General features: G+C 46.3%; 1 protein-coding gene across 1 annotated transcript in view; it reads left to right on the top strand.

The window, feature by feature from the left end:
* DOCK5 (dedicator of cytokinesis 5) overlaps positions 1-24,345 on the top strand; it is a 225,542-nt gene that overhangs the window by 10,060 nt on the left and 191,137 nt on the right. The window contains exon 3 of the mRNA XM_063931864.1: positions 11,683-11,723. Coding sequence (XP_063787934.1) covers positions 11,683-11,723 — 41 coding nt within the window. The remainder of the gene's footprint in view (positions 1-11,682; positions 11,724-24,345) is intronic.

The raw sequence follows: 24,345 nt of genomic DNA, 5'->3' as shown, positions 1-24,345 counted from the left end.
ATATTATTCTCAACTATAAAATAAATCTGATCACAGTTTTTATCATTTAGGCTGGAACATCCAATTACCCCATGATTTCATAGACGTGTCTAGGTCCCTTTTGCTGCTACTGTTTGGTCCAACCCTAGGACAGTTGGATTTATGTTATTTGGCCATCCACACCTGGTCATTCAGTGATCAGCTTTGTCACTGTGGGGCTGATTCTGCCAATCCTGTGTGTGTGCTTTTCCAATATAGCATGTGCTAATACCGCCCCAAAACCATCCTCCTGGTGTCCATGTGCAAGGACTAAGGGGCCCATTTATCATGGATCGCATATTGAGAGTGATCTGGGCAGCATCTTACCGCCTAGGATTGCATTGCAAGATGCGATCCTATCATCTGGATGTATAATCCAGCACATGCAGAGACAGGGGTTTTGAAAGTAGCTCATCCCTGCGATGTGCTGTGGTGGCTGCTGGGGCATCTGCGCATGCTGCACAGAGGCCACTTCCTGAGAAGGTTCTAGGGGAGCCCTCTGCTCGGCCACAAGTGCGATCTGTAGCTCATAGGCTACAGTGGGCTACCACCAAATAGCGGTAGCCCCGGGGGACCAATATCGGGAATTGCTTGACATTCCAGATATTAGTCAATTTGGCAGCATCGTATCCTCCATAGAGACCTATGGGTATGCTGCTGGTGGGCGGCAATGAAGGGATCGCAGCATGTATCGGAGATTCCTGCTGCAGTCCCTCCTACATACATTCAGGAGATACCTGAAATTTGCAGCTAACCCCCGAAATAGCCTCAAATATACTTTGATAAATGGGCCCCTAAGACACCCACTTTGAGCATATGTAGTGGCTGAAATGCCACTTGGTGCATCTTTATACGCACCACTATACCTTGCACTAGACCCATGCTGGGTGCACATTGTCCCATTGATTATGTCCTCCACATTGTCCCATTGATTATGTCCTCCAGTGAGAGCGATTAAGCGTCTGAGTGTGCAACAGTTATGCACCATACGCCTGACACACCCATAAGTTGGATGTCTGAATTTTCAAATGCCAATCACCACCCAGGAAGTCCCAGCAAATTTCCAATACATCTTGAATACTGTGTGTCTCAATCGCAACTGCGCCTCTATGTGTACACTCTGTGGGACGCATACTCCATGCTGATTTTTACAGATTTATATGCAGGGCTGGATTAAGCCTTGAGGGTGCCCGGGGCACTTAAGTCAGGGTGGCCCCGAAGGAAGGAATGAGGGGGTATATTAGATTGTGTATACATCCCAACATGACCCATTCCAGGAGGGACAAAATGCTCTCTACCTGGACTTCCCTTTTAATAGATGATTGGTGTCATCTGTGTTGAACTATTTAATTAATACAAAAGGTGTTTCAACACAGGTTATTGCAATCATAACTTAAGAAGGAAGTCCAGGTAGAGAGCATTTTGTCCCTCTGGAATGGGTCATTTTGTGAGGTATGGGTTGTGTATATTAAATGTAAACCAATGGTGTATACTAGATTTAAACTAATAGTTTAATAAGGCCTGGGTACTGTTTATAGCGCCACCTATCTGAAAGAAAACTATTTTATTAAATTGTCTTGTAGTGGAGAAAAGACAACTTAACCTTAAAATACACATAGAAAAATAAAATCTATAATTTATCTTGTCACATGCAAGAAAAGCAGCAGCCTCTGTACTACTTACACACTGGGACAGGACTCAGGAGACCATTATTAGATAACAGGTTACATAGAGAAGCTAGGATCCCTGTTTCACTTACAGCTCTATCCACCCTCCTATCTCTCCTCTGGTTGGAAAGTTCTGTAGGTAGGTCATGAAACCTGATGCTCCTGTGTCTCTACCTGCACTGCATACTGTCCTGCTCACATTCTGACTGCATGGTTTTGCTGCTGCATAAGAGGGAACGCTATTGATGTCCGTGTTCTCCGGCAGGGGTGCCCAGGGTACAGTATTCCCTGCGCCCTCTTCTTAATCTGGCTATGCTTATATGCATGCATATTTGAAAAACATCAGCCATTTGCACAAATATCTAGATTGCATGCGACTTAGAATAAGTCCCTCTCTGACTACCATAACTCTGAATGTATAACTTGTCCAGAATTCAGACTCCTGCTTTACGGTATTATGGAAACATATATAGGCCCTCATTCCGAGTTGATCGCTGACTAGCTACTTTTTGCAGCCGTGCAAACGCATAGTCGCCGCCCACGAGGGAGTGTATTTTTGCTTTGCAAGTGTGCGATCGCATGTGCAGCCAAGCGGTATGAAAACGTTTTTTGCAGTTTCTGAGTAGGTCTGAACTTAGTCAGCCCTTGCGATCACTTCAGCCTGTTTTTGCCCGGAATTGACGTCCGACACCAGCCCTGCAAATGCTTGGACACGCCTGCGTTTTCCCTACCAGTCCCAGAAAACGGTCAGATGACACCCATAAACACCTTCTTCCTGTCAATCTCCTGGTGATCGGTTGTGCGAATGGAATCGTCGCTAGAAGCATTGCACAGCAACAATGCTGTTTGTACCCGTACGACGCGCGTGCGCATTGCGGTGCATATGCATGTGCAGTTTTGACATTTTTTTTTTAACTGATCGCTGTGCTGCTAAAATCGTCAGCGAGCGATCAACTCGGAATGACCCCCATAGTCAGCTATTATACCCTGCAAACACTGACCGGGTTGTGTTTCTGGTGTCCTGATCCTAAACAATCAGAGGCCTGCGCATGGGAAATATACCTGCATGGTTTACAGGAGCCCATTCCAGCTGCCGCTGTCAGCCTAGTGATCAGGCGTGTAAAATGTAAACAGGACAGCACATGTTGGAGGCAGCCTACTTCTGCAAGGGATAAGTGAGTGTTCTGCAGACTGACAGTGAAGGTATTTAGCATTACAGTAAAGGGAATAAGTAACAGGTGAAAAAGACAAAGCAATTTAGTAAAAAAAAAAATATATATATATATCTTAGACAAAAAAATGGACGGTGCAGGGGCTTAAAAATAACAGAAGAAGTGAAACAAAAACAAGATGTGCCTCAAATGTGCTGATCTCAACATCAAGTCTGTCTGGGATCACATGAAGATACAGAAGGATTTGAGCAAGCCTACATCCACAGAAGATCTGTGGTTAGTTCTCTAAGAAGTTTGGAACAACCTCCCTGCCCGAGTTCCTTCAAAAACTGTGTGCAAGTGTACCTAGAAGAACTGATGCTGTTTTGAAGGTAAAGGGTCACACCAAACATTGATCTGATTTAGGTTTCTCTTCTGTTCATTCACTTTGTATTTTGTTCATTGATAAAAAAATAAACTATTAACACTATTTTTGAAAGCATTCTTACATTGCAGAATTTTATCCACACCTGTCTAAAACGTTCCCACAGTACTGCTGCATGGCACGGGCTGAGACTATTCGTAGCTGGCGATTGCTCTATTAATTCCATTAGAAATTAATGGAGCGTTTGTGCCACCTGCATATAGTCGCAGCCTGACATATATATATATATATATATATATATATATATATAATATATAGCAAGCTGGTGGTGCGGCACTCCAAGGATTTTGACAGTAGGTAGATAACAACGTTTCAATGCCGTTTATTCAAAGTGGCATTTTCATCAGGTAACAACATACAATACAAAGATCTTACCTTAAATACCCATACCACCACGTGTAGAGCCGCGCGCCGCAGCGGGACTGCACACCCGGCAGCCGCGCATGATCAATGACGTCATGGCGCGCCGAAAGACGTGTCATTAGACGTGTGTCAGATGAACCCGTAACCAAGGAGACGGACAAAAAAACAATGTAATAACCAGACACAGAATTGCCGATGCACCTAAAGTTCAGGCTGATTCCTAAGATCATGATAGAAACATGACATTATACCAATCAGGTGCTGTAATACGTGACCCGGCAACAAAAAATGCCATAGCAACGGTGCAACTCATCAGCAAACAACAGAATACTGAACACTGGACAGATGAAATCACAAATATGCGAGCCCGCCCTATATATGCACAAATATGAATGTATGAATACATAAATATCTAGACCAGGCGTGCAGGGCATAACGATAAATGAAGATACGTGAAAGCGCTATGTTACCTAATAAAAAGTAAAGCAAAACCTGAAAATAGATGACAGAATAGCAGAAAAGAATATTGAAAACATAATTGTAAATCAACCGTGTAAGGCCAATGTACTAATGCCCGAATGCTCGTTTAGGCCCTTAGGGGCCAAGGTCCCTAGGCGGAAAATCCAGCGAGCCTCGCATTGTAATAATTAGAGACCACGGTTGCCCCCACGTATAGAGTGTGGGACGTGGTCAATCATTCTGTACTTCAACGCGGTAAGGTTATGTGCAGCCTTAGCGAAATGTCTCGCGACAGGCTGATCACTCTTACCCGTAAATAATGCAGCTTTGATGGCAGAGCGATGTGCTACCATCCGTTCCTTGAATGGACGTTCCGTCTTGCCTATATAAGATAGGCCACACGGACAGATGATTTGATAAATAGTAAAAGTTGAATTACATGTGAGTCTATGTTTAATAAGTAATGATTTGCCGCTATGCGGGTGATAAAATGTATCACCTGGGATCAGGTACTTACAGGTTACACATGTACATCTGATGCAACCTGTTTTCCCATGGTAGATGCCGGGGGTGGGCTCCGTTATGTCTGCTTTAACATCTGTACAGTGTTCAGTATTCAGTTGTTTGCTGATGAGTTGCAACGTTGCTATGGCATTTTTTGTTGCCGGGTCACGTATTACAGCACCTGATTGGTATAATGTCATGTTTCTATCATGATCTTAGGAATCAGCCTGAACTTTAGGTGCATCGGCAATTCTGTGTCTGGTTATTACATTATTTCTCTGACATCCTAGTGGATGCTGGGTACTCCGTAAGGACCATGGGGAATAGACGGGCTCCGCAGGAGACTGGGCACTTCTTTAAAGAAAAGATTAGGTACTACATCTGGTGTGCACTGGCTCCTCCCTCTATGCCCCTCCTCCAGACCCCAGTTAGAATCTGTGCCCGGCCTGAGCTGGATGCACTTAGTGGGCTCTCCTGAGTTCACTAAAAAGAAAAGTATTTGTTAGGTTTTTTATTTTCAGTGAGATCTGCTGGCAAACCTACCTGCTTGCAGCTAGCTTGTGCTTCTAGGCTACTGGACACCATTGGCTCCAGAGGGATCGAACACAGGGCCCAACCTCGATCGTCCGTTCCCGGAGCCGCGCCGCCGTCCCCCTTGCAGAGCCAGAAGACGGACGAAACCGGAGGAAATCGGCGGCTGTAGACTTCGGTCTTCAATAAGGTAGCGCACAGCACTGCAGCTGTGCGCCATTGCTCCCACAGCACACCACACGCTCCGGTCACTGGTGGGTGCAGGACGCTGGGGGGGGCGCCCTGGGCTGCAATTAATATACCTTTTGGCAATAAAAAGCACATAATACAGTGTTTAACACTGTATATGTGCAGAAACCCCCACCATTAACGTTATAAAAAGCGGGAGAAGCCCGCCGTTGAAGGGGCGGGGCTGTCTCCCTCAGCACAGCCAGCACCATTTTCTCTTCACAGCTCCGCTGGAAGGACGCTCCCCAGGCTCTCCCCTGCAGTATACACTACAGAAAGGGTAAAAAAGAGAGGGGGGGCACATAAATTTAGGCGCAAATTGTGATATAAGCAGCTATAGGGGGAAAATTCACTTTGTGTATAGTGTCTATCCCTCTGTTATATAGCGCTCTGGTGTGTGCTGGCATACTCTCTCTCTGTCTCCCCAAAGGACTTTGTGGGGTCCTGTCCTCAGTCAGAGCATTCCCTGTGTGTGTGTGTGCGGTGTGTCGGTACGGCTGTGTCGACATGTTTGATGAGGACGCTTACGTGGAGGCGGAGCAGGTGCCGATAAGTGTGATGTCGCCCCCTGCGGGGCCGACACCTGAGTGGATGGATATGTGGAAGGTATTAACCGACAGTGTCAACTCCTTGCATAAAAGGTTCGTTGACGCAGCTTTGGGACAGCCGGCATCTCAGCCCGCGCCTGCCCAGGCATCTCAGAGGCCGTCAGGGGCTCAAAAACGCCCGCTACCTCAGATGGCAGACACAGATGTCGACACGGAGTCTGACTCCAGTGTCGACGAGGATGAGACAAATATACAATCCACTAGGGCCATCCACTGCATGATTACGGCAATGAAAAATGTGTTGCACATTTCTGACATTAACCCGGTTACCACAAAAAAGGGTATTATGTTTGGGGAGAAAAAGCAGCCAGTGACTTTTCCCCCATCTGATGAGTTAAATGAATTGTGTGAAGAAGCGTGGGGTTCCCCAGATAAGAAACTAGTAATTTCTAAGCGGTTACTAATGGCGTACCCTTTCCCGCCAACGGATAGGTTACGCTGGGAGACATCCCCTAAGGTGGACAAGGCGCTCACACGCTTATCAAAAAAGGTGGCACTGCCGTCTCAGGATACGGCCGCCTTAAAGGAGCCTGCAGATAGAAAGCAGGAGGCTATCCTGAAGTCTGTATATACACACTCAGGTACTATACTGAGACCTGCTATTGCTTCAGCATGGATGTGTAGTGCTGCAGCAGCGTGGTCTGATTCCCTGTCTGATAACATTGATTCCCTTGACAGGGACACTATATTGCTAACCATAGAGCATATTAAAGACGTAGTCTTATATATGAGAGATGCACAGAGGGACATTTGCCGGCTGGCATCTAGAATTAATGCAATGTCCATTTCTGCCAGGAGAGTATTATGGACTCGGCAGTGGACAGGTGATGCTGATTCTAAAAGGCACATGGAAATTTTGCCTTATAAGGGTGAGGAATTGTTTGGGGACGGTCTTTCGGACCTCGTATCCACAGCAACAGCTGGGAAGTCGACTTTTTTACCTCCGGTTCCCTCACAGCCTACGAAAGCACCGTATTATCAAGTACAGTCCTTTCGGCCTCAGAAAGGCAAGCGGGTTAGAGGCGCGTCCTTTCTGCCCAGAGGCAGGGGTAGAGGGAAAAAGCTGCACCATACAGCCAGTTCCCAAGAACAAAAATCCTCCCCTGCTTCCACTAAGTCCACCGCATGACGCTGGGGCTCCACATGTGGAGCCAGGTGCGGTGGGGGCCCGTCTCCGGAACTTCAGCGACCAGTGGGTTCGCTCACAGGTGGATCTCTGGGTTCTACAAGTGGTATCTCAGGGATACAAGCTGGAGTTCGAGACGTCTTCCCCTCGCCGTTACCTCAAATCAGCCTTGCCAGCTACTCCCCAGGACAGGGAGGTAGTACTGGCGGCAATTCACAAGCTGTACCTCCAGCAGGTGATGATCAAAGTTCCCCTCCTTCAACAGGGACGGGGTTACTATTCCACAATGTTTGTGGTACCGAAACCAGACGGTTCGGTGAGACCCATTCTAAATTTGAAATCCTTGAACACTTATATAAGGAAGTTCAAGTTCAAAATGGAATCGCTCAGGGCGGTTATTGCAAGCCTGGAAGAGGGGGATTACATGGTATCACTGGACATCAAGGATGCTTACCTACATGTCCCCATTTACCCACCTCACCAGGTGTACCTCCGTTTTGTGGTACAGGACTGCCATTACCAATTCCAGATGTTGCCGTTTGGTCTGTCCACGGCACCGAGGGTATTTACCAAAGTAATGGCCGAAATGATGATACTCCTTCGGAAGAAGGGAGTTATAATTATCCCGTACTTGGACGATCTCCTTATAAAGGCGAGGTCCAGGGAGCAGTTGTTGGTCGGAGTAGCACTATCTCAGGAAGTGCTACAACAGCACGGCTGGATTCTGAATATCCCAAAGTCGCAGCTGGTTCCTACGACGCGTCTGCTGTTCCTGGGTATGATTCTGGACACAGAACAGAAGAAGGTGTTTCTCCCGGAGGAGAAGGCCAAGGAGTTGTCATCTCTGGTCAGAGACCTCCTAAAACCAAAACAGGTGTCGGTGCATCACTGCACGCGAGTCCTGGGAAAGATGGTAGCTTCTTGCGAGGCAATTCCATTCGGCAGGTTCCATGCAAGGATCTTTCAGTGGGATCTGTTAGACAAGTGGTCCGGATCGCATCTTCAGATGCATCGGCTGATCACCCTGTCCCCGAGGGCCAGGGTGTCTCTGCTGTGGTGGCTGCAGAGTGCTCATCTTCTCGAGGGCCGCAGATTCGGCATACAGGACTGGGTCCTGGTGACTACGGATGCAAGCCTCCGAGGTTGGGGGGCAGTCACTCAGGAAGAAACTTCCAAGGACAATGGTCGAGTCAGGAGGCTTCCCTACACATAAATATTCTGGAACTAAGGGCCATTTACAACGCCCTAAGTCAGGCAAAACCCCTGCTTCAAAACCAGCCGGTGCTGATTCAGTCAGACAACATCACGGCGGTCGCCCATGTAAACCGACAGGGCGGCACAAGAAGCAGGATGGCGATGGCAGAAGCCACAAGGATTCTCCGATGGGCGGAAAATCACGTGATAGCACTGTCAGCAGTGTTCATTCCGGGAGTAGACAACTGGGAAGCAGACTTCGCAGCAGCCACGACCTCCACCCGGGAGAGTGGGGACTTCATCCAGAAGTCTTCCAGCTGATTGTAAATCGTTGGGAAAGGCCACAGGTGGACATGATGGCGTCCCGCCTCAACAAAAAGCTAAAAAGATATTGCGCCAGGTCAAGGGACCCTCAGGCGATAGCTGTGGACGCTCTAGTGACACCGTGGGTGTACCAGTCGGTTTATATGTTCCCTCCTCTTCCTCTCATACCAAAGGTACTGAGGATAATAAGAAAGAGAGGAGTAAGAACTATACTCATCGTTCCGGATTGGCCAAGAAGGACTTGGTACCCGGAACTACACGAAATGATCTGAGGACCCTTGGCCTCTGCCTCTCAGACAGGACCTGCTACAGCAGGGGCCCTGTCTGTTCCGAGACTTACCGCGGCTGCGTTTGACGGCATGGCGGTTGAACGCCGGATCCTGATGGAAAAGGGCATTCCGGTTGAAGTCATTCCTATGCTGATAAAAGCTAGGAAGGATGTGACAGCAAAACATTATCACCGCATATGGCGAAAATATGTTGCTTGGTGTGAGGCTATGAAGGCCCCAACAGAAGAATTTCAGCTGGGTCGATTTCTGCATTTCCTACAGTCAGGAGTGACTATGGGCCTAAAATTGGGATCCATTAAAGTCCAGATTTCGGCCCTGTCTATTTTCTTTCAAAAAGAACTGGCTTCACTGCCTGAAGTTCACACGTTTGTTAAGGGAGTGCTGCATATTCAGCCTCCTTTTGTGCCTCCAGTGGCACCTTGGGATCTCAACGTTGTGTTGGATTTCCTAAAATCACATTGGTTTGAGCCACTTCAGACCGTGGAGTTGAAGTATCTCACGTGGAAAGTGGTCATGCTTTTGGCCTTGGCTTCGGCTAGGCGTGTGTCAGAATTGGCGGCTTTGTCATGTAAAAGCCTTCCATATGGACAGGGCAGAATTGAGGACTCGTCCCCAATTTCTCCCTAAGGTGGTATCAGCGTTTTATTTGAACCAACCTATTGTGGTGCCTGCGGCTACTCGGGACTTGGAGGCTTTCAAGTTGCTGGATGTAGTCCGGACCCTGAAAATCTATGTTTCCAGGACGGCTAGAGTCAGAAAAACTGACTCGCTGTTTATCCTGCATGCACCCAACAAGCTGGGTGCTCCTGCTTCTAAGCAGACTATTGCTCGCTGGATCTGTAGCACGATTCACCTTGCACATTCAGCGGCTGGACTGCCGCATCCTAAATCAGTCAAAGCCCATTCCACGAGGAAGGTGGGCTCTTCTTGGGCGGCTGCCCGAGGGGTCTCGGCTTTACAACTTTGCCGAGCTGCTACCTGGTCGGGATCAAACACGTTTGCAAAATTCTACAAGTTTGATACCCTGGCTGAGGAGGACCTTGAGTTTGCTCATTCGGTGCTGCAGAGTCATCCGCACTCTCCCGCCCGTTTGGGAGCTTTGGTATAATCCCCATGGTCCTTACGGAGTACCCAGCATCCACTAGGACGTCAGAGAAAATAAGATTTTACTCACCGGTAAATCTATTTCTCGTAGTCCGTAGTGGATGCTGGGAGCCCGTCCCAAGTGCGGAATTCTGCAATACTTGTATATAGTTATTGCTTAACTATAGGGTTTTTTGTTCTGAGCCATCAGTTTAATGAGGCTCAGTTGTTGTTCATACTGTTAACTGGGTATAGTTATCACGAGTTGTACGGTGTGATTGGTGTGGCTGGTATGAGTCTTACCCTGGATTCCAAATCCTTTCCTTGTAATGTCAGCTCTTCCGGGCACAGTTTCCCTAACTGGGGTCTGGAGGAGGGGCATAGAGGGAGGAGCCAGTGCACACCAGATGTAGTACCTAATATTTTCTTTAAAGAAGTGCCCAGTCTCCTGCGGAGCCCGTCTATTCCCCATGGTCCTTACGGAGTACCCAGCATCCACTACGGACTACGAGAAATAGATTTACCGGTGAGTAAAATCTTATTTTTTTTGTCCGTCTCCTTGGTTACGGGTTCATCTGACACACGTCTAATGACGCGTCTTTCGGCGCGCCATGACGTCATTGATCATGCGCGGCTGCCGGGTGTGCAGTCCCGCTGCGGCGCGCGGCTCTACACGTGGTGGAATGGGTATTTAAGGTAAGATCTTTGTATTGTATGTTGTTACCTGATGAAAATGCTACTTTGAATAAACGGCATTGAAACGTTGTTATCTACCTACTGTCAGTGTCAAAATCCTTGGAGTGCCGCACCACCAGCTTGCTAATTGTTCATTTTCCGTGAGGGCACCCAGGTTACGACTGCAATATGTGGCTGTGCCGGATCACCACCTCTCACCTCTGTGTGTGTGTGTGTGTGTGTGTGTGTGTGTGTGTGTGTGTGTGTGTGTGTGTGTGTGTGTAAGCAGTTAAACTCCCATGGTAATACTAAAATATTTTTGTTATATTTGATAAATACCTGTAATTGCTATTCCTGTCCCTACTTTTGCTGACTCATTCCCTTGACTTTACCGTAGAGTCTTTTTTAAGAACAGCGTATTTGAAAAAGAAATACCTAGTCAGGGTAAAGGGGTATTCAATGTTAATAAAATCAAAATTATAAAAATGGCGTTTGGTGCAATTATTTATTTATTATTATTATTATTGCTATCATGCTCCTTTTTTTTATTTACTAGTATTAAAACACCCTGCATTTCTTATGTCTCTGTCTCTATATGGCCGCAGATCTTCTTAATGATTTGTAATATCCATATAATGCTTGGGTAGAGGGAGAATAACCCTGGCAGATATGAGCCTGTGGAGATTGTTCTTTATCACTCTCTAACTCCATTGATTCTAGTGACCTTCAGCCTCAGTGCAGAAATCTCACATCTCCACCCACTCCCTTCACTGGACAGAATGTGGTCATTGTGTAAAGTGGCTGTTGTCTTGCAAGGCTTAACCCCTTATGCGCCATGGAAGCCTGCAGTCACATACAGCTGTGTTTCTCTATGGAAAACAGCCTACAGACTAAAGCACCATTTATAGGAAATGATCCCTATTGTATTATAAGGTAGATAAAGACATAGAGGTCTGTCCAAGGCTCCATTTGTTACCATGTTCCAATGTTTGTTTGTTTTTTACACTTATTTACAGGTTGGTATAGAGGCGTCACGTGGAGGAACAAATCAAAGAAGGTGAGTGATCTGGTTGGTAGTGAAAAGCTCTTCTTAAAATATAAGATCAGTTACTGAAAGCTAGAGAATGTTTGTATTTAAATGTACATGTCCCTCACACTGGAGGCAGCCATATTGTGTGCTGGTGACTTCTCTGAGATAAAAAAAAAAAAAAAGCACAAATGCCTTATGCCTCAGTGATGTCACTGGATATTTATTAATGGCTGCCTTTGCTGAGAGTTGGTTATTGGTTCACTTAATACAATATACTGTGTACATTTTATATTAAAAGGGGAAAAGCATAGAGACAGGGCGTTGTAAGAGAAAACATAATGGGTCTGATTTTATCAATGCGTTTTATCATACCCAACAAGTTTTAAAACTCATTGCATATAATAACTGGTGCTTAAGACGGGTGGTCTTCAGTATGCCGGCTGTCGGGATCCCGGCGCACAGTATACCAGCGCCGGGATCCTGACACTTATTCTCCCTCGTGGGGGTCCACGACCCCCTGGAGGGAGAATAAAATAGCGTTGTGCGCCTAGCGCGCCACCGTGCCCGCAGCGTGGCGAGCGCAGCGAGCCCGCAAGGGGATCATTTGCGCTCGCCACACTGTCGGTATGCCGGCGGTCGGGCTCCCGGCGTCGGTATGCTGGTCGCCAGGAGCCCGACCGCCGGCATACCATACTACACCCCTTAAGACCACTTCTTTATGAAAACCTTCCATCTCTCATCCTAACCCACTGCTCCATGCTCCCTGTCTGCCCGTCCTCCCCTTTAGATGGTAAGCTGTCACGAGCAGGGCCCTCTTTCCCACGTATACCATCACTACCACCCCACTGCCTAACCCGGCACCTAACCCTCGGGTTCTGCAGCCCTTTTGCTTTATTTGAGTATCATGTCTACTGATACAGCAGTATTTATAAACAATGTCCATGTCCTGCAATACTCTGTATTGTAATGGTGCCCATACAGTTGTGAGATAATCGGTGCTAACCTTCGATTTCGACCGCATCTGTGAGAGAAATCAAAGGATTGTATGCACATTTTAGGTACCTTTCGACACGATTCGCGGGCATGCTGGTCGAATCTCGTGTCTCAAGATAGTATGTGCTGCACTTAATATTTATCGAATCGCAGTGCGATCGCATGTGGTTTTAAAATCACATGCTATATATCGCACTGCGATGGGCACCCGCCGGGAGCGGATGGAGGCCGCTCCCACTCGGCGGTGACGTGCCCATCACGTGATTACCATGCGATCTATCGCATGGTAATCACTTTGGCAGTTCAGGTGCGATTTAATCGCACCTGAACTGCCGGTGCGATGCCCCGCGATGTCGCGTCGTGGGGCATTGCACAAGTGTATGGGCAGCATAAGTCTTTTTTTATTTTGTTCATACGGTTTGTGTTTTTGTACTTAGTATGGGGCTATGGACCTCTTGTGTCGCCATAAATTAAGGATAATAATAATAGGGAAGAGAAGTGTCCCAGGGATCTCTAGCCTCATGCATCACAGTTGGGCCCTGATGACAGTCAGAAACACACGGTGATGTGATCATTAGGGTTTCCTTCAAAGAAGAGATTATCTAGATTTGAATCTAGACTTAGATCATTTCTGATACTGCATCCCTTAATGTCAGAATGTTTGACTATGACATCAGGTTGTGGTATTGCATATAATATAATATGTGCTTTACTATATACTAACCATTTTAATGTTGTAAACAAAAAAATGAAACGTTTATCCCTGTAATTGTCGGGACATGACGTAGCTTTACAAAGTACTGAGAATGCATATGTGGGTTATAGTTTTATTGGGTTGGGTATGGGTTACCGGCGGCCAAGATCCCGGCGATCATCATCTCGACGCCGGGATCCTGGCCGCGGAATGCCGTCAGGGGTGAGCGCAACAAGTCACCTTGCGGGCTCGGTGGCGAGCTGCGATTAGGGGTGCGCGGAATGCAGGCACCGGTCACATAACTACATCCCGTTTTATTGTCATTATTGTATTTACATTTTATCTTAAATTGTAATGTGTGAGATATACGCGGAAAATTAATTCTATTACTGTGTCAATATTATGTATTTTCAATCTTGTTTGTATCGCCTTCATTGCTTTTATATATAACGATCCTTTTTTTTTTTAATAACAATTACTGTATATTCATTACAGATGTTGTGGGTACAAGTAATACAAATGGTCTGTCAGGGGGTACACACGTGGAAAATAACTGAAAACCACTCCTATATACTTACAACATTGTTTGAAATGTGAGGGGTTTAGGAATGTAGATGTCAAAAGTTCCACTGTGCAAGTAGCAATATAAAACATCTGTCGTCAGTGTAGAATCCTGAGGTTTCAGCTCTTTTCCTCCTGTCTTCTATAAAGTGTGTGTGACGGTGAGGTAATGGGAATAGGGGGGGATACATGGCTAATGGCTGCACGAAGGAGCGTGATTGAGAAATGGTATTAATAGCTCTCTTTAAATAAGCCAATCTGCTTTTTACATTCCCTTTTTTTGTTAATATTAACATACGAAAAACATCTAAGATGATAAGATTTTGCCTGTGTGTTTTACTGAACGAATACAGAAAACCAATGAAAATGGAGCCGGCATAAATATATTTTTACTTGTCGCTGCTACACCACACAATGTGGATTTTCTGCCTGTCTGTGTTTTTGTGATGAATCATTTCTGTAATTGTATGTTCCTCCTCAGTATGAGCTCTCAACGTATAATCTACAGAACTGTGTTTATTTTCCAAGCATTCCATCAGCAGAGTGTGTTTAACATCAGGTTTGTGGGAGATTGCAGCTAGATATTCAGAAAACAAACAGACCAAATAATATCACAGTAACATGCAATGGTTCTGTCTAAGTCGCTCTGTACAGTCAGATCACGTACGGCCAGCTACAGGGTTTGGGATTAAAGTTATAAAGGCAATGTAAAATTTTCTTTTTTTTCTTTTAAAGGTTTATGTTGTAGTTATGGGTAATCTGTACATTTAATCTTTCGTTGAATGTTAGAACAGCTCTAATTACTCTGAAAGTCATTTAGAAGTTGCTCATAATATACAGTATACTACTATCAAACTCACTACTTCATTCCAAGTCACTGACTTTAATCAATAAAGTGTCCTCTATACAGCATGGAAGGGTCCTTCTAGCTCATTAAGCACAATCCATCTGATAAGAATATAATTTCTCTTACGTCCTAGAGGATGCTGGGGACTCCAAAAGGACCATGGGGTATAGACGGGATCCGCAGGAGCTTGGGCACACTAAAAAGACTTTGACTGGGTGTGAACTGGCTCCTCCCTCTATGCCCCTCCCCCAGACCTCAGTTAGACTTTGTGCCCAGGAGTGACTGGACACACACTAGGGAGCTCTACTGAGTTTCTCTAGAAAGACTTTTTGTTAGGTTTTTTATTTTCAGGGAGACCTGCTGGCTACAGGCTCCCTGCATCGAGGGACTGAGGGGAGAGAAGTCAGACCTACTTCTGCTTAGTTAAGGGCTCTGCTTCTTAGGCTACTGGACACCATTAGCTCCAAAGGGTTCGATCACTTGGTTCGCCTAGCTGCTTGTTCCCGGAGCCGCGCTGTCACCCCCCTCACAGAAGCCAGAAGCCGGGTGAGTATGAGAAGAACCGAAGACTTCAGATGGCAGAAGACTTCAGTAACGGAGGTACAGCGCAGCGGTAGCGCTGCACTCCATGCTCCCACACACACCACCAACGGCACTCACAGGGTGCAGGGCGCTGGGGGGGGGGAAGGGGGGCGGCGGCGGCGCCCTGGGCAGCAGTTACTGAGGTTTTTGGAACTGGTAGAAGCCATATTCTATATAAGACCCCCGCTAGTATAAATAATTAAACTTTGAGCGGGACTGAAGCGCGCCAGGAAGGGGCGGGGCTTAGCCGCACAGCTCACTAGCGCCATTTTCTTCTCTCCACAGCCGCTGCAGAGAATGCTGGCCCGGACCTCCAAGCTCCTCGCAAGTAAAAGGGAGCAAAACGGGGGGGCGGGGCACAAATAATTTGGTGCTTTTATTGTTATTATTACAGCGCTGCTGACATATTATTGTTGGGTAGTATATGGGCGCTGGGGTGTGAGCTGGCATGCTCCCTCTGTGTTTCTCTCTCCAGGCTTCCCTGTAGGCTGTCCCCTTTATTTGGCCAGTGTGTGTGTGTTGGGTGTCGGTACTTTGTGTCGGCATGTCTGAGGCTGAGTGTTCCTCCCCGGAAGAAGTTACTGGGGGTGCAGAAAAGGAGCTGGAAATGGCTCTGTCGGCACAGCCGACTGCTGATTGGGTTGCTATGTTTAGTACACTTAATGCTAATGTGGCTTTGTTGTCTAAGATGCTTGATAAATCTGATTCTCAGACACAAACATGGAGAAAATCCATGGAGGATGCTTTGGCTCAGGTGCAGACCCCCTCAGGGTCACAAAAACCTTCATTTATTATTATTATTATTATTATTATTACATTTTATTTATAGGGCACCACAAGTGTTTCGCAGCGCCGTACAAAGGACAGTACAGGGAGACAAAACTTAGCATAACAGTAAATAAATAACAAAAATGGAGTGCTGGTAAACCCAGATGGTAGATACAGATGCCGACACGGACTCTGATTCCGATGCCGATTTTAATGAGGCTACTTTACACCCAAGGGTAGTTACGAGTATTCAGTACATGATTGTGGCTATTAAAGATGTTTTACGTATCTCTGACGGACCTGCTGTTCAGGAAACAAGGATTTGCCTATTTAAAGGGAAAAAACCTGAGGTGAAGTTTCCCCCCTCTCATGAAATTAATGCTCTTTCTAAAAAGCTTGGGAGTCGCCGGACAAGAGGTGGCAGATTCCCAAGAGAATTTATTATGGCATATCCGTTCCCCTCTGATGACAGGGAAAAATGGGAGTTGTCTCCGAATGTCGACAAGACTCTATACCGTTTGTCCAAGAAGGTGGCGCTTCCGTCCCCTGACACGGCTGCCCTCAAGGATCCGTCAGATCGCAAGCTGGAGACGTCTTTGAAGGCCATTTTCGTTAATACTGGTGCATTGCTCAGACCTGCTGTGGCGTCGGTATGGGTGAGTAGTGCTATTGCTAAATGGGCTGATAATTTAGCTTCTGATATGGATACCCTTGATAAAGATAATATTCTTTTGACTCTTGGTTATATCAAGGACGCTGCAGATTACCTAAAGGATGCGGCGAGGGATGTTGGCCTCTTGCGATCAAGAGCCAATGCCATGGCGGTCTCGGCCAGGAGGGCGCTGTGGATCCATCAATGGAATGCTGATGCCGACTCCAAGAAAAATATGGAAGCTCTCCCCTTCAAAGGTAGTGTCTTGTTTGGTGACGGCCTGGCTGACCTGGTGTCTACCGCTACTGCGGGTAAGTCATCTTTTCTTCCTTATGTTCCCACTGGTCTGGGACTCAGGGTCGACAACAAAAAGGTCGACACACCTTAGGTCGATGCCAATTGGTCGACACACCTAAGGTCGACATGGAGAAAAGGTCGACAGGAACAAGGTCGACATGAGTTTTTTATGTTTTTTTGGTGTCGTTTTCTTCGTAGAGTGACTGGGAACCCCAATTAGTGCATAGCGTCCCCTCGCATGGCTCGCTTCGCTCGCCATGCTTCGGGCATGGTGCCTTCGCTTCGCTCGGCACAGATTACCGTTCCAATCGTAGTCCACGTGGATCGTTAAGTATGAAAAGGTTCCAAAAAAGGAAAAAATCGTGAAAAACTCATGTCGACCTTTTTACATGTCGACCTTGTTCCTGTCGACCTTGTTCCTGTCGACCTTGTTCCTGTCTACCTTTTCTCCATGTCGACCTTTTGTCCACGTCGACCTAAGGTGTCGACCTTTTTGTTGTTGACCTGGAGTCCGGATACCGTTCCCACACAACAGAAAAAGGCACCCCATCATCAGATGCAGTCCTTTCGGCCTAATAAATACAAAAAAGGAAAGGGCTCGTCCTTCCTCGCTTCAAACGGCAGAGGAAGGGGAAAGAAGTCGCCCGCCGTGTCAGGCTCCCAGGACCAAAAGTCCTCCCCTGCCTCTACCAAATCTACCGTATGACGCTGGGGCTCCCCTGCGGGAGTCCGTGCCGGTGGGGGGCCGTCTCCGGATCTTCAGTCAGGTCTGGTTTCAATCAGCCCTGGATCCTTGGGTCTTAGACATAGTGTCCCAAGGGTACAAGCTGGAGTTTCAGGAGATGCCCCGCCGCCGCTTTTTCATATCGACCATGCCAGTTTCTCTTCCAGAAAGAGAAGTAGTAAATGCTGCGATACAAAAGTTGTGTCAACAGAGGGTCATTGTTCCCGTTCCCCCATCCCAACGGGGGGAAGGGTTCTATTCAAGCCTCTTTGTCGTACCGAAGCCGGACGGTTCGGTCAGACCGATTCTGAACCTAAAATCCCTCAATCCATACTTGAAAACATTCAAGTTCAAGATGGAATCTCTTCGAGCTGTGATCTCCAGCCTTGAAGGGGGGGATTTTATGGCATCAGTCGACATAAAGGATGCCTACTTACACGTCCTGATTTATCCTCCGCATCAGGCCTTCCTGAGATTTGCGGTGCAGGATTGTCATTACCAATTTCAGACGTTGCCGTTTGGGCTTTCCACGGACGGCCCCGAGGGTTTTCACCAAGGTTATGGCAGAAATGATGGTACTCCTTCGCAAGCGAGCGGTCACAATTATCCCGTACTTGGACGATCTCCTGCTAAAGGCGAGGTCAAAGGAACAATTGTTAAAGAATGTGGAACTCTCCCTGACAGTTCTGCAACATCACGGTTGGATTTTGAATTTGCCAAAGTCTCAGTTAATTCCGACGACTCGGCTGCCCTTCCTGGGCATGATCCTAGACACCGAAGCTTCAGAGAGTGTTTCTTCCGGAGGACAAAGCTCTAGAAATACAGACCATGGTCAAGGAGCTTTTGAGACCGACAAGAGAGTCGATTCATCAATGCACTCGAGTGCTAGGGAAGATGGTGGCGGCTTACGAGGCCATTCCGTTTGGCAGGTTTCATGCCAGGGTGTTTCAGTGGGACCTGCTGGACAAATGGTCCGGGTCTCACCTACACATGCATGGGAAAATAAGTCTATCTTCCAGGGCCAGGATCTCTCTCCTGTGGTGGCTGCAAGGCTCTCACCTCCTAGAGGGACGCCGTTTCGGAATCCAGGACTGGGTTCTGCTGACCACAGATGCAAGTCTCCGAGGCTGGGGCGCAGTAGCGCAGGGAAGAAGTTTCCAGGGAAAATGGTCAAGCCAGGAATCTTCTCTCCACATAAATGTTCTCGAGTTAAGAGCCATTTACAACGGCCTTCTACAAGCAAAGAGTTTTCTTCAGGGTCTCCCTGTCCTGATCCAGTCAGACAACATCACAGCGGTGGCGTACGTAAACCGCCAAGGCGGAACAAGGAGCAGGGCGGCAATGGCGGAAGCCACAAGAATTCTCCGCTGGGCGGAACAGCACGTGAGCGCTCTGTCAGCAGTCTTCCTCCCGGGCGTGGACAACTGGGAAGCAGACTTTCTCAGCAGACACGATCTCCATCTAGGGGAGTGGGCTCTTCATCAAGAAGTATTTGTAGAAGTGACAAGGCGTTGGGGAACTCCTCTGATAGACATGATGGCGTCTCGCCTCAACAAGAAACTTCCGAAGTATTGTTCCAGGTCAAGGGACCCCCAAGCCTGTGCGGTGGACGCCCTGGTAACTCCGTGGGTGTTTCAGTCGGTGTATGTTTTCACTCCGCTTCCTCTCATTCCGAAGGTGCTGAGGATCGTAAGATGAACAAGGGTTCAGGTAATACTCGTCGCTCCAGATTGGCCACGGAGGGCCTGGTGTCCGGATCTTCAGGAATTACTAGTGGAAGATCCCTGGCCGCTTCTTCTAAGAGAGGACCTGTTACTGCAGGGGCCCTGCCTGTTTCCGGACTTACTGCGGCTGTGGAAGTTGAACGCCAGATTTTAGCTCGGAAGGGTATTCCCGGGGAAGTCATCCCCACTCTCCTTAAGGCTAGGAAGGAGGTCACGGCGAAACATTATCACCGTATTTGGAGAAAATATGTGTCGTGGTGTGAATCCAAAGCGGCTCCTGCGGAGGAGTTTCACTTGGGTCGTTTCCTCCATTTTTTGCAGGCGGGCGTGGATGCAGGCCTGAAATTGGGTTCCATCAAAGTGCAGATATCGGCCTTATCTATTTTCTTTCAAAAGGAATTGGCCGTTCTTCCTGAGGTTCAGACTTTCGTGAAGGGAGACCTGCATATTCATCCTCCATTTGTGCCACCCGTGGCGCCATGGGATCTGGAAGTGGTGTTGCAGTTTCTTCTGTCTCCCTGGTTTGAGCCTTTGCGTAAGGTTGAGTTAAAGTTTCTCACTTGGAAAGTGGTCATGCTTTTGGCTCTGGCGTCTGCCTGACGAGTGTCTGAGTTGGCGGCCTTGTCTCACGAGCCCATATTTGATTTTCCATTCGGATAGAGCGGAATTGAGGACTCGTCAACAATTTCTGCCGAAGGTGGTTTCTTCGTTTCACATTAACCAACCTATTGTTGTGCCTGTGGCTACGGATGCTGTGGCGGTCCCAAAATCTCTTGATGTTGTAAGAGCTTTAAAAATTTACGTCGCCAGGACGGCCCTTACTAGGAAGACAGAGGCTCTGTTTGTCCTGTATGCTTCCAACAAGATTGGAAATCCTGCTTCTAAGCAAACTATTGCACACTGGATTTGTACAACGATTCAGCAAGCTCATTCTTCGGCTGGGCTACAGTTGACGAAGTCAGTAAAGGCCCATTCTACCAGGAAAGTGGGCTCATCTTGGGCGGCTGCCTGATGGGTCTCGGCACTTCAACTTTGCCGAGCAGCTACGTGGTCGGGTTCAAACACTTTTGCTAAGTTCTACAAGTTTGGTACCCTGGCTGATGAGGACCTCATGTTTGCTCAATTGGTGCTGCAGAGTCGTCCGCACTCTCCCGCCCGGTCTTGAGCTTTGGTATAGACCCCATGGTCCTTTTGGAGTCCCCAGCATCCTCTAGGACGTAAGAGAAAATATTTAATACCTACCGGTAAATCCTTTTCTCCTAGTCCGTAGAGGATGCTGGGGACTCCAGTGCGGACTGTTCCTTGCAGTTAGGTTGATACTGGTTATTTTCGGTTACACGTGGTTTGTGTATCAGTTATGTTCAGCTTGTTGCTGTTGTTGATTCATACTGTTATCTGGTTTCATGCTACTCCAGTTGTACGGTATGTTTGTAGTGTGGGCTGGTATGTATCTCGCCCTTAGTTAAACAAAAATCCTTTCCTCAAAGTGTCCGTCTCTCCTGGGCACAGTTCCTATAACTGAGGTCTGGGGGAGGGGCATAGAGGGAGGAGCCAGTTCACACCCAGTCAAAGTCTTTTTAGTGTGCCCAAGCTCCTGCGGATTCCGTCTATACCCCATGGTCCTTTTGGAGTCCCCAACATCCTCTACGGACTAGGAGAAAAGGATTTACCGGTAGGTATTAAAATCCTATTTTCTTACAGACACTAGTACTAATGTTTTCATCCCATGTACAGAATTCCTTAAACCAGGGGTGCTCCACATGAGGCCCCTCCAGCTGTAGTTGAACTACACATTCCAGCATTCCCTGCCACAGTTTGCTATTAGGGAATGCTAAGACGGCGGCAGGGCATGCTGGGATGTGTAGTTCCACAACAGCTAGAGGTTCGTATGTTGAGCACTCCTGCTTGAAATCAGTGGCTATAAGTTCTACTTCCACCTTCCCATAATTGGAGCCCTTTCCTGCTCATTTTTTATCATTATTACTCATGATACCAGCCACAAATATGTTACTTTGCATACCCAGTTCTTTAAATAGTCGTCCTTAGTTCTGCTTGCTTTATTTGCATGTTACAGAATATTATGTTAATGTACTACAGACAGGAATGACTAAGTCATGATTTCATAAACATGATAAGCAAATGTGAAAACAAAACCCACACGAAGATGCGATAATACATTTGTGTTCTTAGAGTTCCTAACCAAGCAAACTCTGATTCATTGTGATGCAGTGATTCCACTTGTTTTAAGTGCTCAGTGTGATTAAATCCGTTTTGTTAGTTATTAGGAACTTAGCCAATGAATTGTTTCGCAGTTAGTGCAAACACTCCACCTGTACCGCAGAGTCTAATGTCAATGTGTTCTGCAGGGAGACAGATAGAATGACAGATATTTCCATAGAGATGAGTTTTAATGCACTCGCAGTTTCATTACAAACCTTTTTTAGCACTCTGGATAATATCATTTTCTTTGTCGTTTTACCGAATGCCCTTTTCTTTGTCGTTTTACCAATTGCATACATAGGGAATTACATACAATAATACCTGGCTGTTCCAGAGACTTCTGCCATATTACTAATCCTATACGTAGCGAGAAAATTAATTACAGTAATTATATAAAAACAAGACTCTTTGTAATCATAAGTATGTTTTGTTTTTTAAATTAATCGTTTTCATAATATGTGCTAATTTTTATTTTTTTTTGCAAAATTGTAAACTATTATATACAGTCATATTATAAATGTAGCTTTTAGAATAATATTAGTATCATTATCATTATTATCATATTTTAGTTATAAGACACCATGAATTGTATGCAGTGCCGCAAAGGGTAAACAGAAAACAATTCTCATTACCTAGCATAAAAATAACAGCACAGACTGTGCAGGACAAACAGGTATGAGGAAGTCGGCAACTAAAGCTAGCACTTGCATACATTACCAAGTGTCGGCTGGGAGTCTTCTCAGTGATTCTGTACCTAAAACATGGTCTAGCAAACAGTCTGAGATGCTGAAGGGAAGGAGAGAAGGGAGAGAGCATTGGTGACATAAAGTGTGATAGGGCAGAGGTTCTCAAAAGCCGTCCTCAACGCACCCCAACGGTCCAGCTTTTAAGTTTATCCATGCTTGGCTACAGGTGACATAATTAGCACCTCAGTCTAATTGATTTATCCATCTGTGCGGAGCCATGGATATACCTAACACCTGGACCATTGGGGTTCCTTGAAGACTGCGTTTGAGAACCTCAGTGTTAGGGGATGATAATAAGGAAGAGAGCTTTCATATGAAAGGAAAGGGGTGAGAACAAGGGTCAGATGTAGGAGGGGTCCCTCACCTTTTATTGTGGTGCAGAAGCTACACCCAGGAACCGTCCAACTTTACTTATTCCTCATCCTCCGGGTCTATATCACACTAGTTCGAACACCAGGTAACTGTGGAAGAAATCGAGAAGAGTGTCACATTCTTACCCGGAGTGTATCCTAAGTAACACATATTTCCCATGCATGCTACAGGACACATTCTGCCTCCTAGTTCCAAATGATGTACTTTTATCATTTGAAACATTGAAATTATCCATAGTAGTTGAAAGTGATCATCATGAATATATGTCTGTCCTATAAACATACAATGATTTCTTGCCAACTGATGTACCAATGCTCTCATTACTGTGAGAGAATTCCCTTTAACTCATGAAGGTCTAGCTATTAGGACCTTGTTACACATACAAAACAGAACCCATTTTCAAATTGCCAATCTACATTTTAGAGCCCATTGCCAACTGAATGGGCAGAGCCCAATCCCTGGTTGCCATCTTGCTGTGCAGGGGCCATTCAATAGTCCGAGATTTTGGGGGAGATGTGTCAAACATTGGAGAGAGAGAAAAACTACCAACCAATCGTCCCCTGTCAGTGTTCAAATACATGACTGGTAGAAGTTAATTGTCTGGTACTTTATCTCCGTCCACATTATCTTTCTCCATGGTTTGATACACCTTCCCCTTAATGTCTCTCAAGCAATGGCAGTACCCGATAATCAGACTTGTGTAGAGCAATAGAAGTTAATGACGGGTAACAATCACGTGACCTGCATCACTTTGCCCATTTTATTACTAAAAATAGCAGACCCTATTAAATCCCTAACTTTTTCAGATTCCATAGTGCTTCACAGAGCATATTTCAGTCATTCACACCAGTCCCTGCCCCAGTGGAGCTTACAATCTATGGGGGAGATGTATCAAAGCTTGATGAGAGATCAAGTACCAGCCAATCAACACCTGTCATGTTATAGGATGTATTTGAAAACAGGAGCTGATTGGTTGGTAGTTGATCTCTTGCTATGTTTTGATACGTCTTCCTTTATATTCCCAATTACCAAGTAAACACACAACATACAAACACATTTGGGTTAATTTCTGTCAGAAGCCAATTAACGAGAACTGAATGTTTTTGGTTAGTGGAAGGAGAATGGAGTACTAAGAGGAAACCACACAAACATAGGGAGAACATACAAACTCCATACACTGATGGGATTTGATCAAAGTGCTGTGATGCAGCAAACTAACCATGGCACCACTGTGCTGTCCATTTAAGATATCTGCATGTGCTTTTATTCTCCTACAGTATTGAACTCCTCTGCTTGTTGGATGGCTATCCCACTTACCTATTTCTCTAATGTTTTAATTATCCTATAGTATAAGGCTGGGATGTACTAATGGAAAAATGTGGTTAAAAACACAGTTTTTGGTGTTTTTACAGCATTTTCAAATGTACTAACCCCTGGCCACCCGCTTACCGATGTGCAGGGTAACACCA

Source organism: Pseudophryne corroboree, chromosome 6, assembly GCF_028390025.1.
Source record: "Pseudophryne corroboree isolate aPseCor3 chromosome 6, aPseCor3.hap2, whole genome shotgun sequence".
NCBI classification, from domain to species: domain Eukaryota; kingdom Metazoa; phylum Chordata; class Amphibia; order Anura; family Myobatrachidae; genus Pseudophryne; species Pseudophryne corroboree.
The sequence above is the reverse complement of the archived record's forward strand: the minus strand, read 5'-3'. Positions and strand labels throughout refer to the sequence as shown.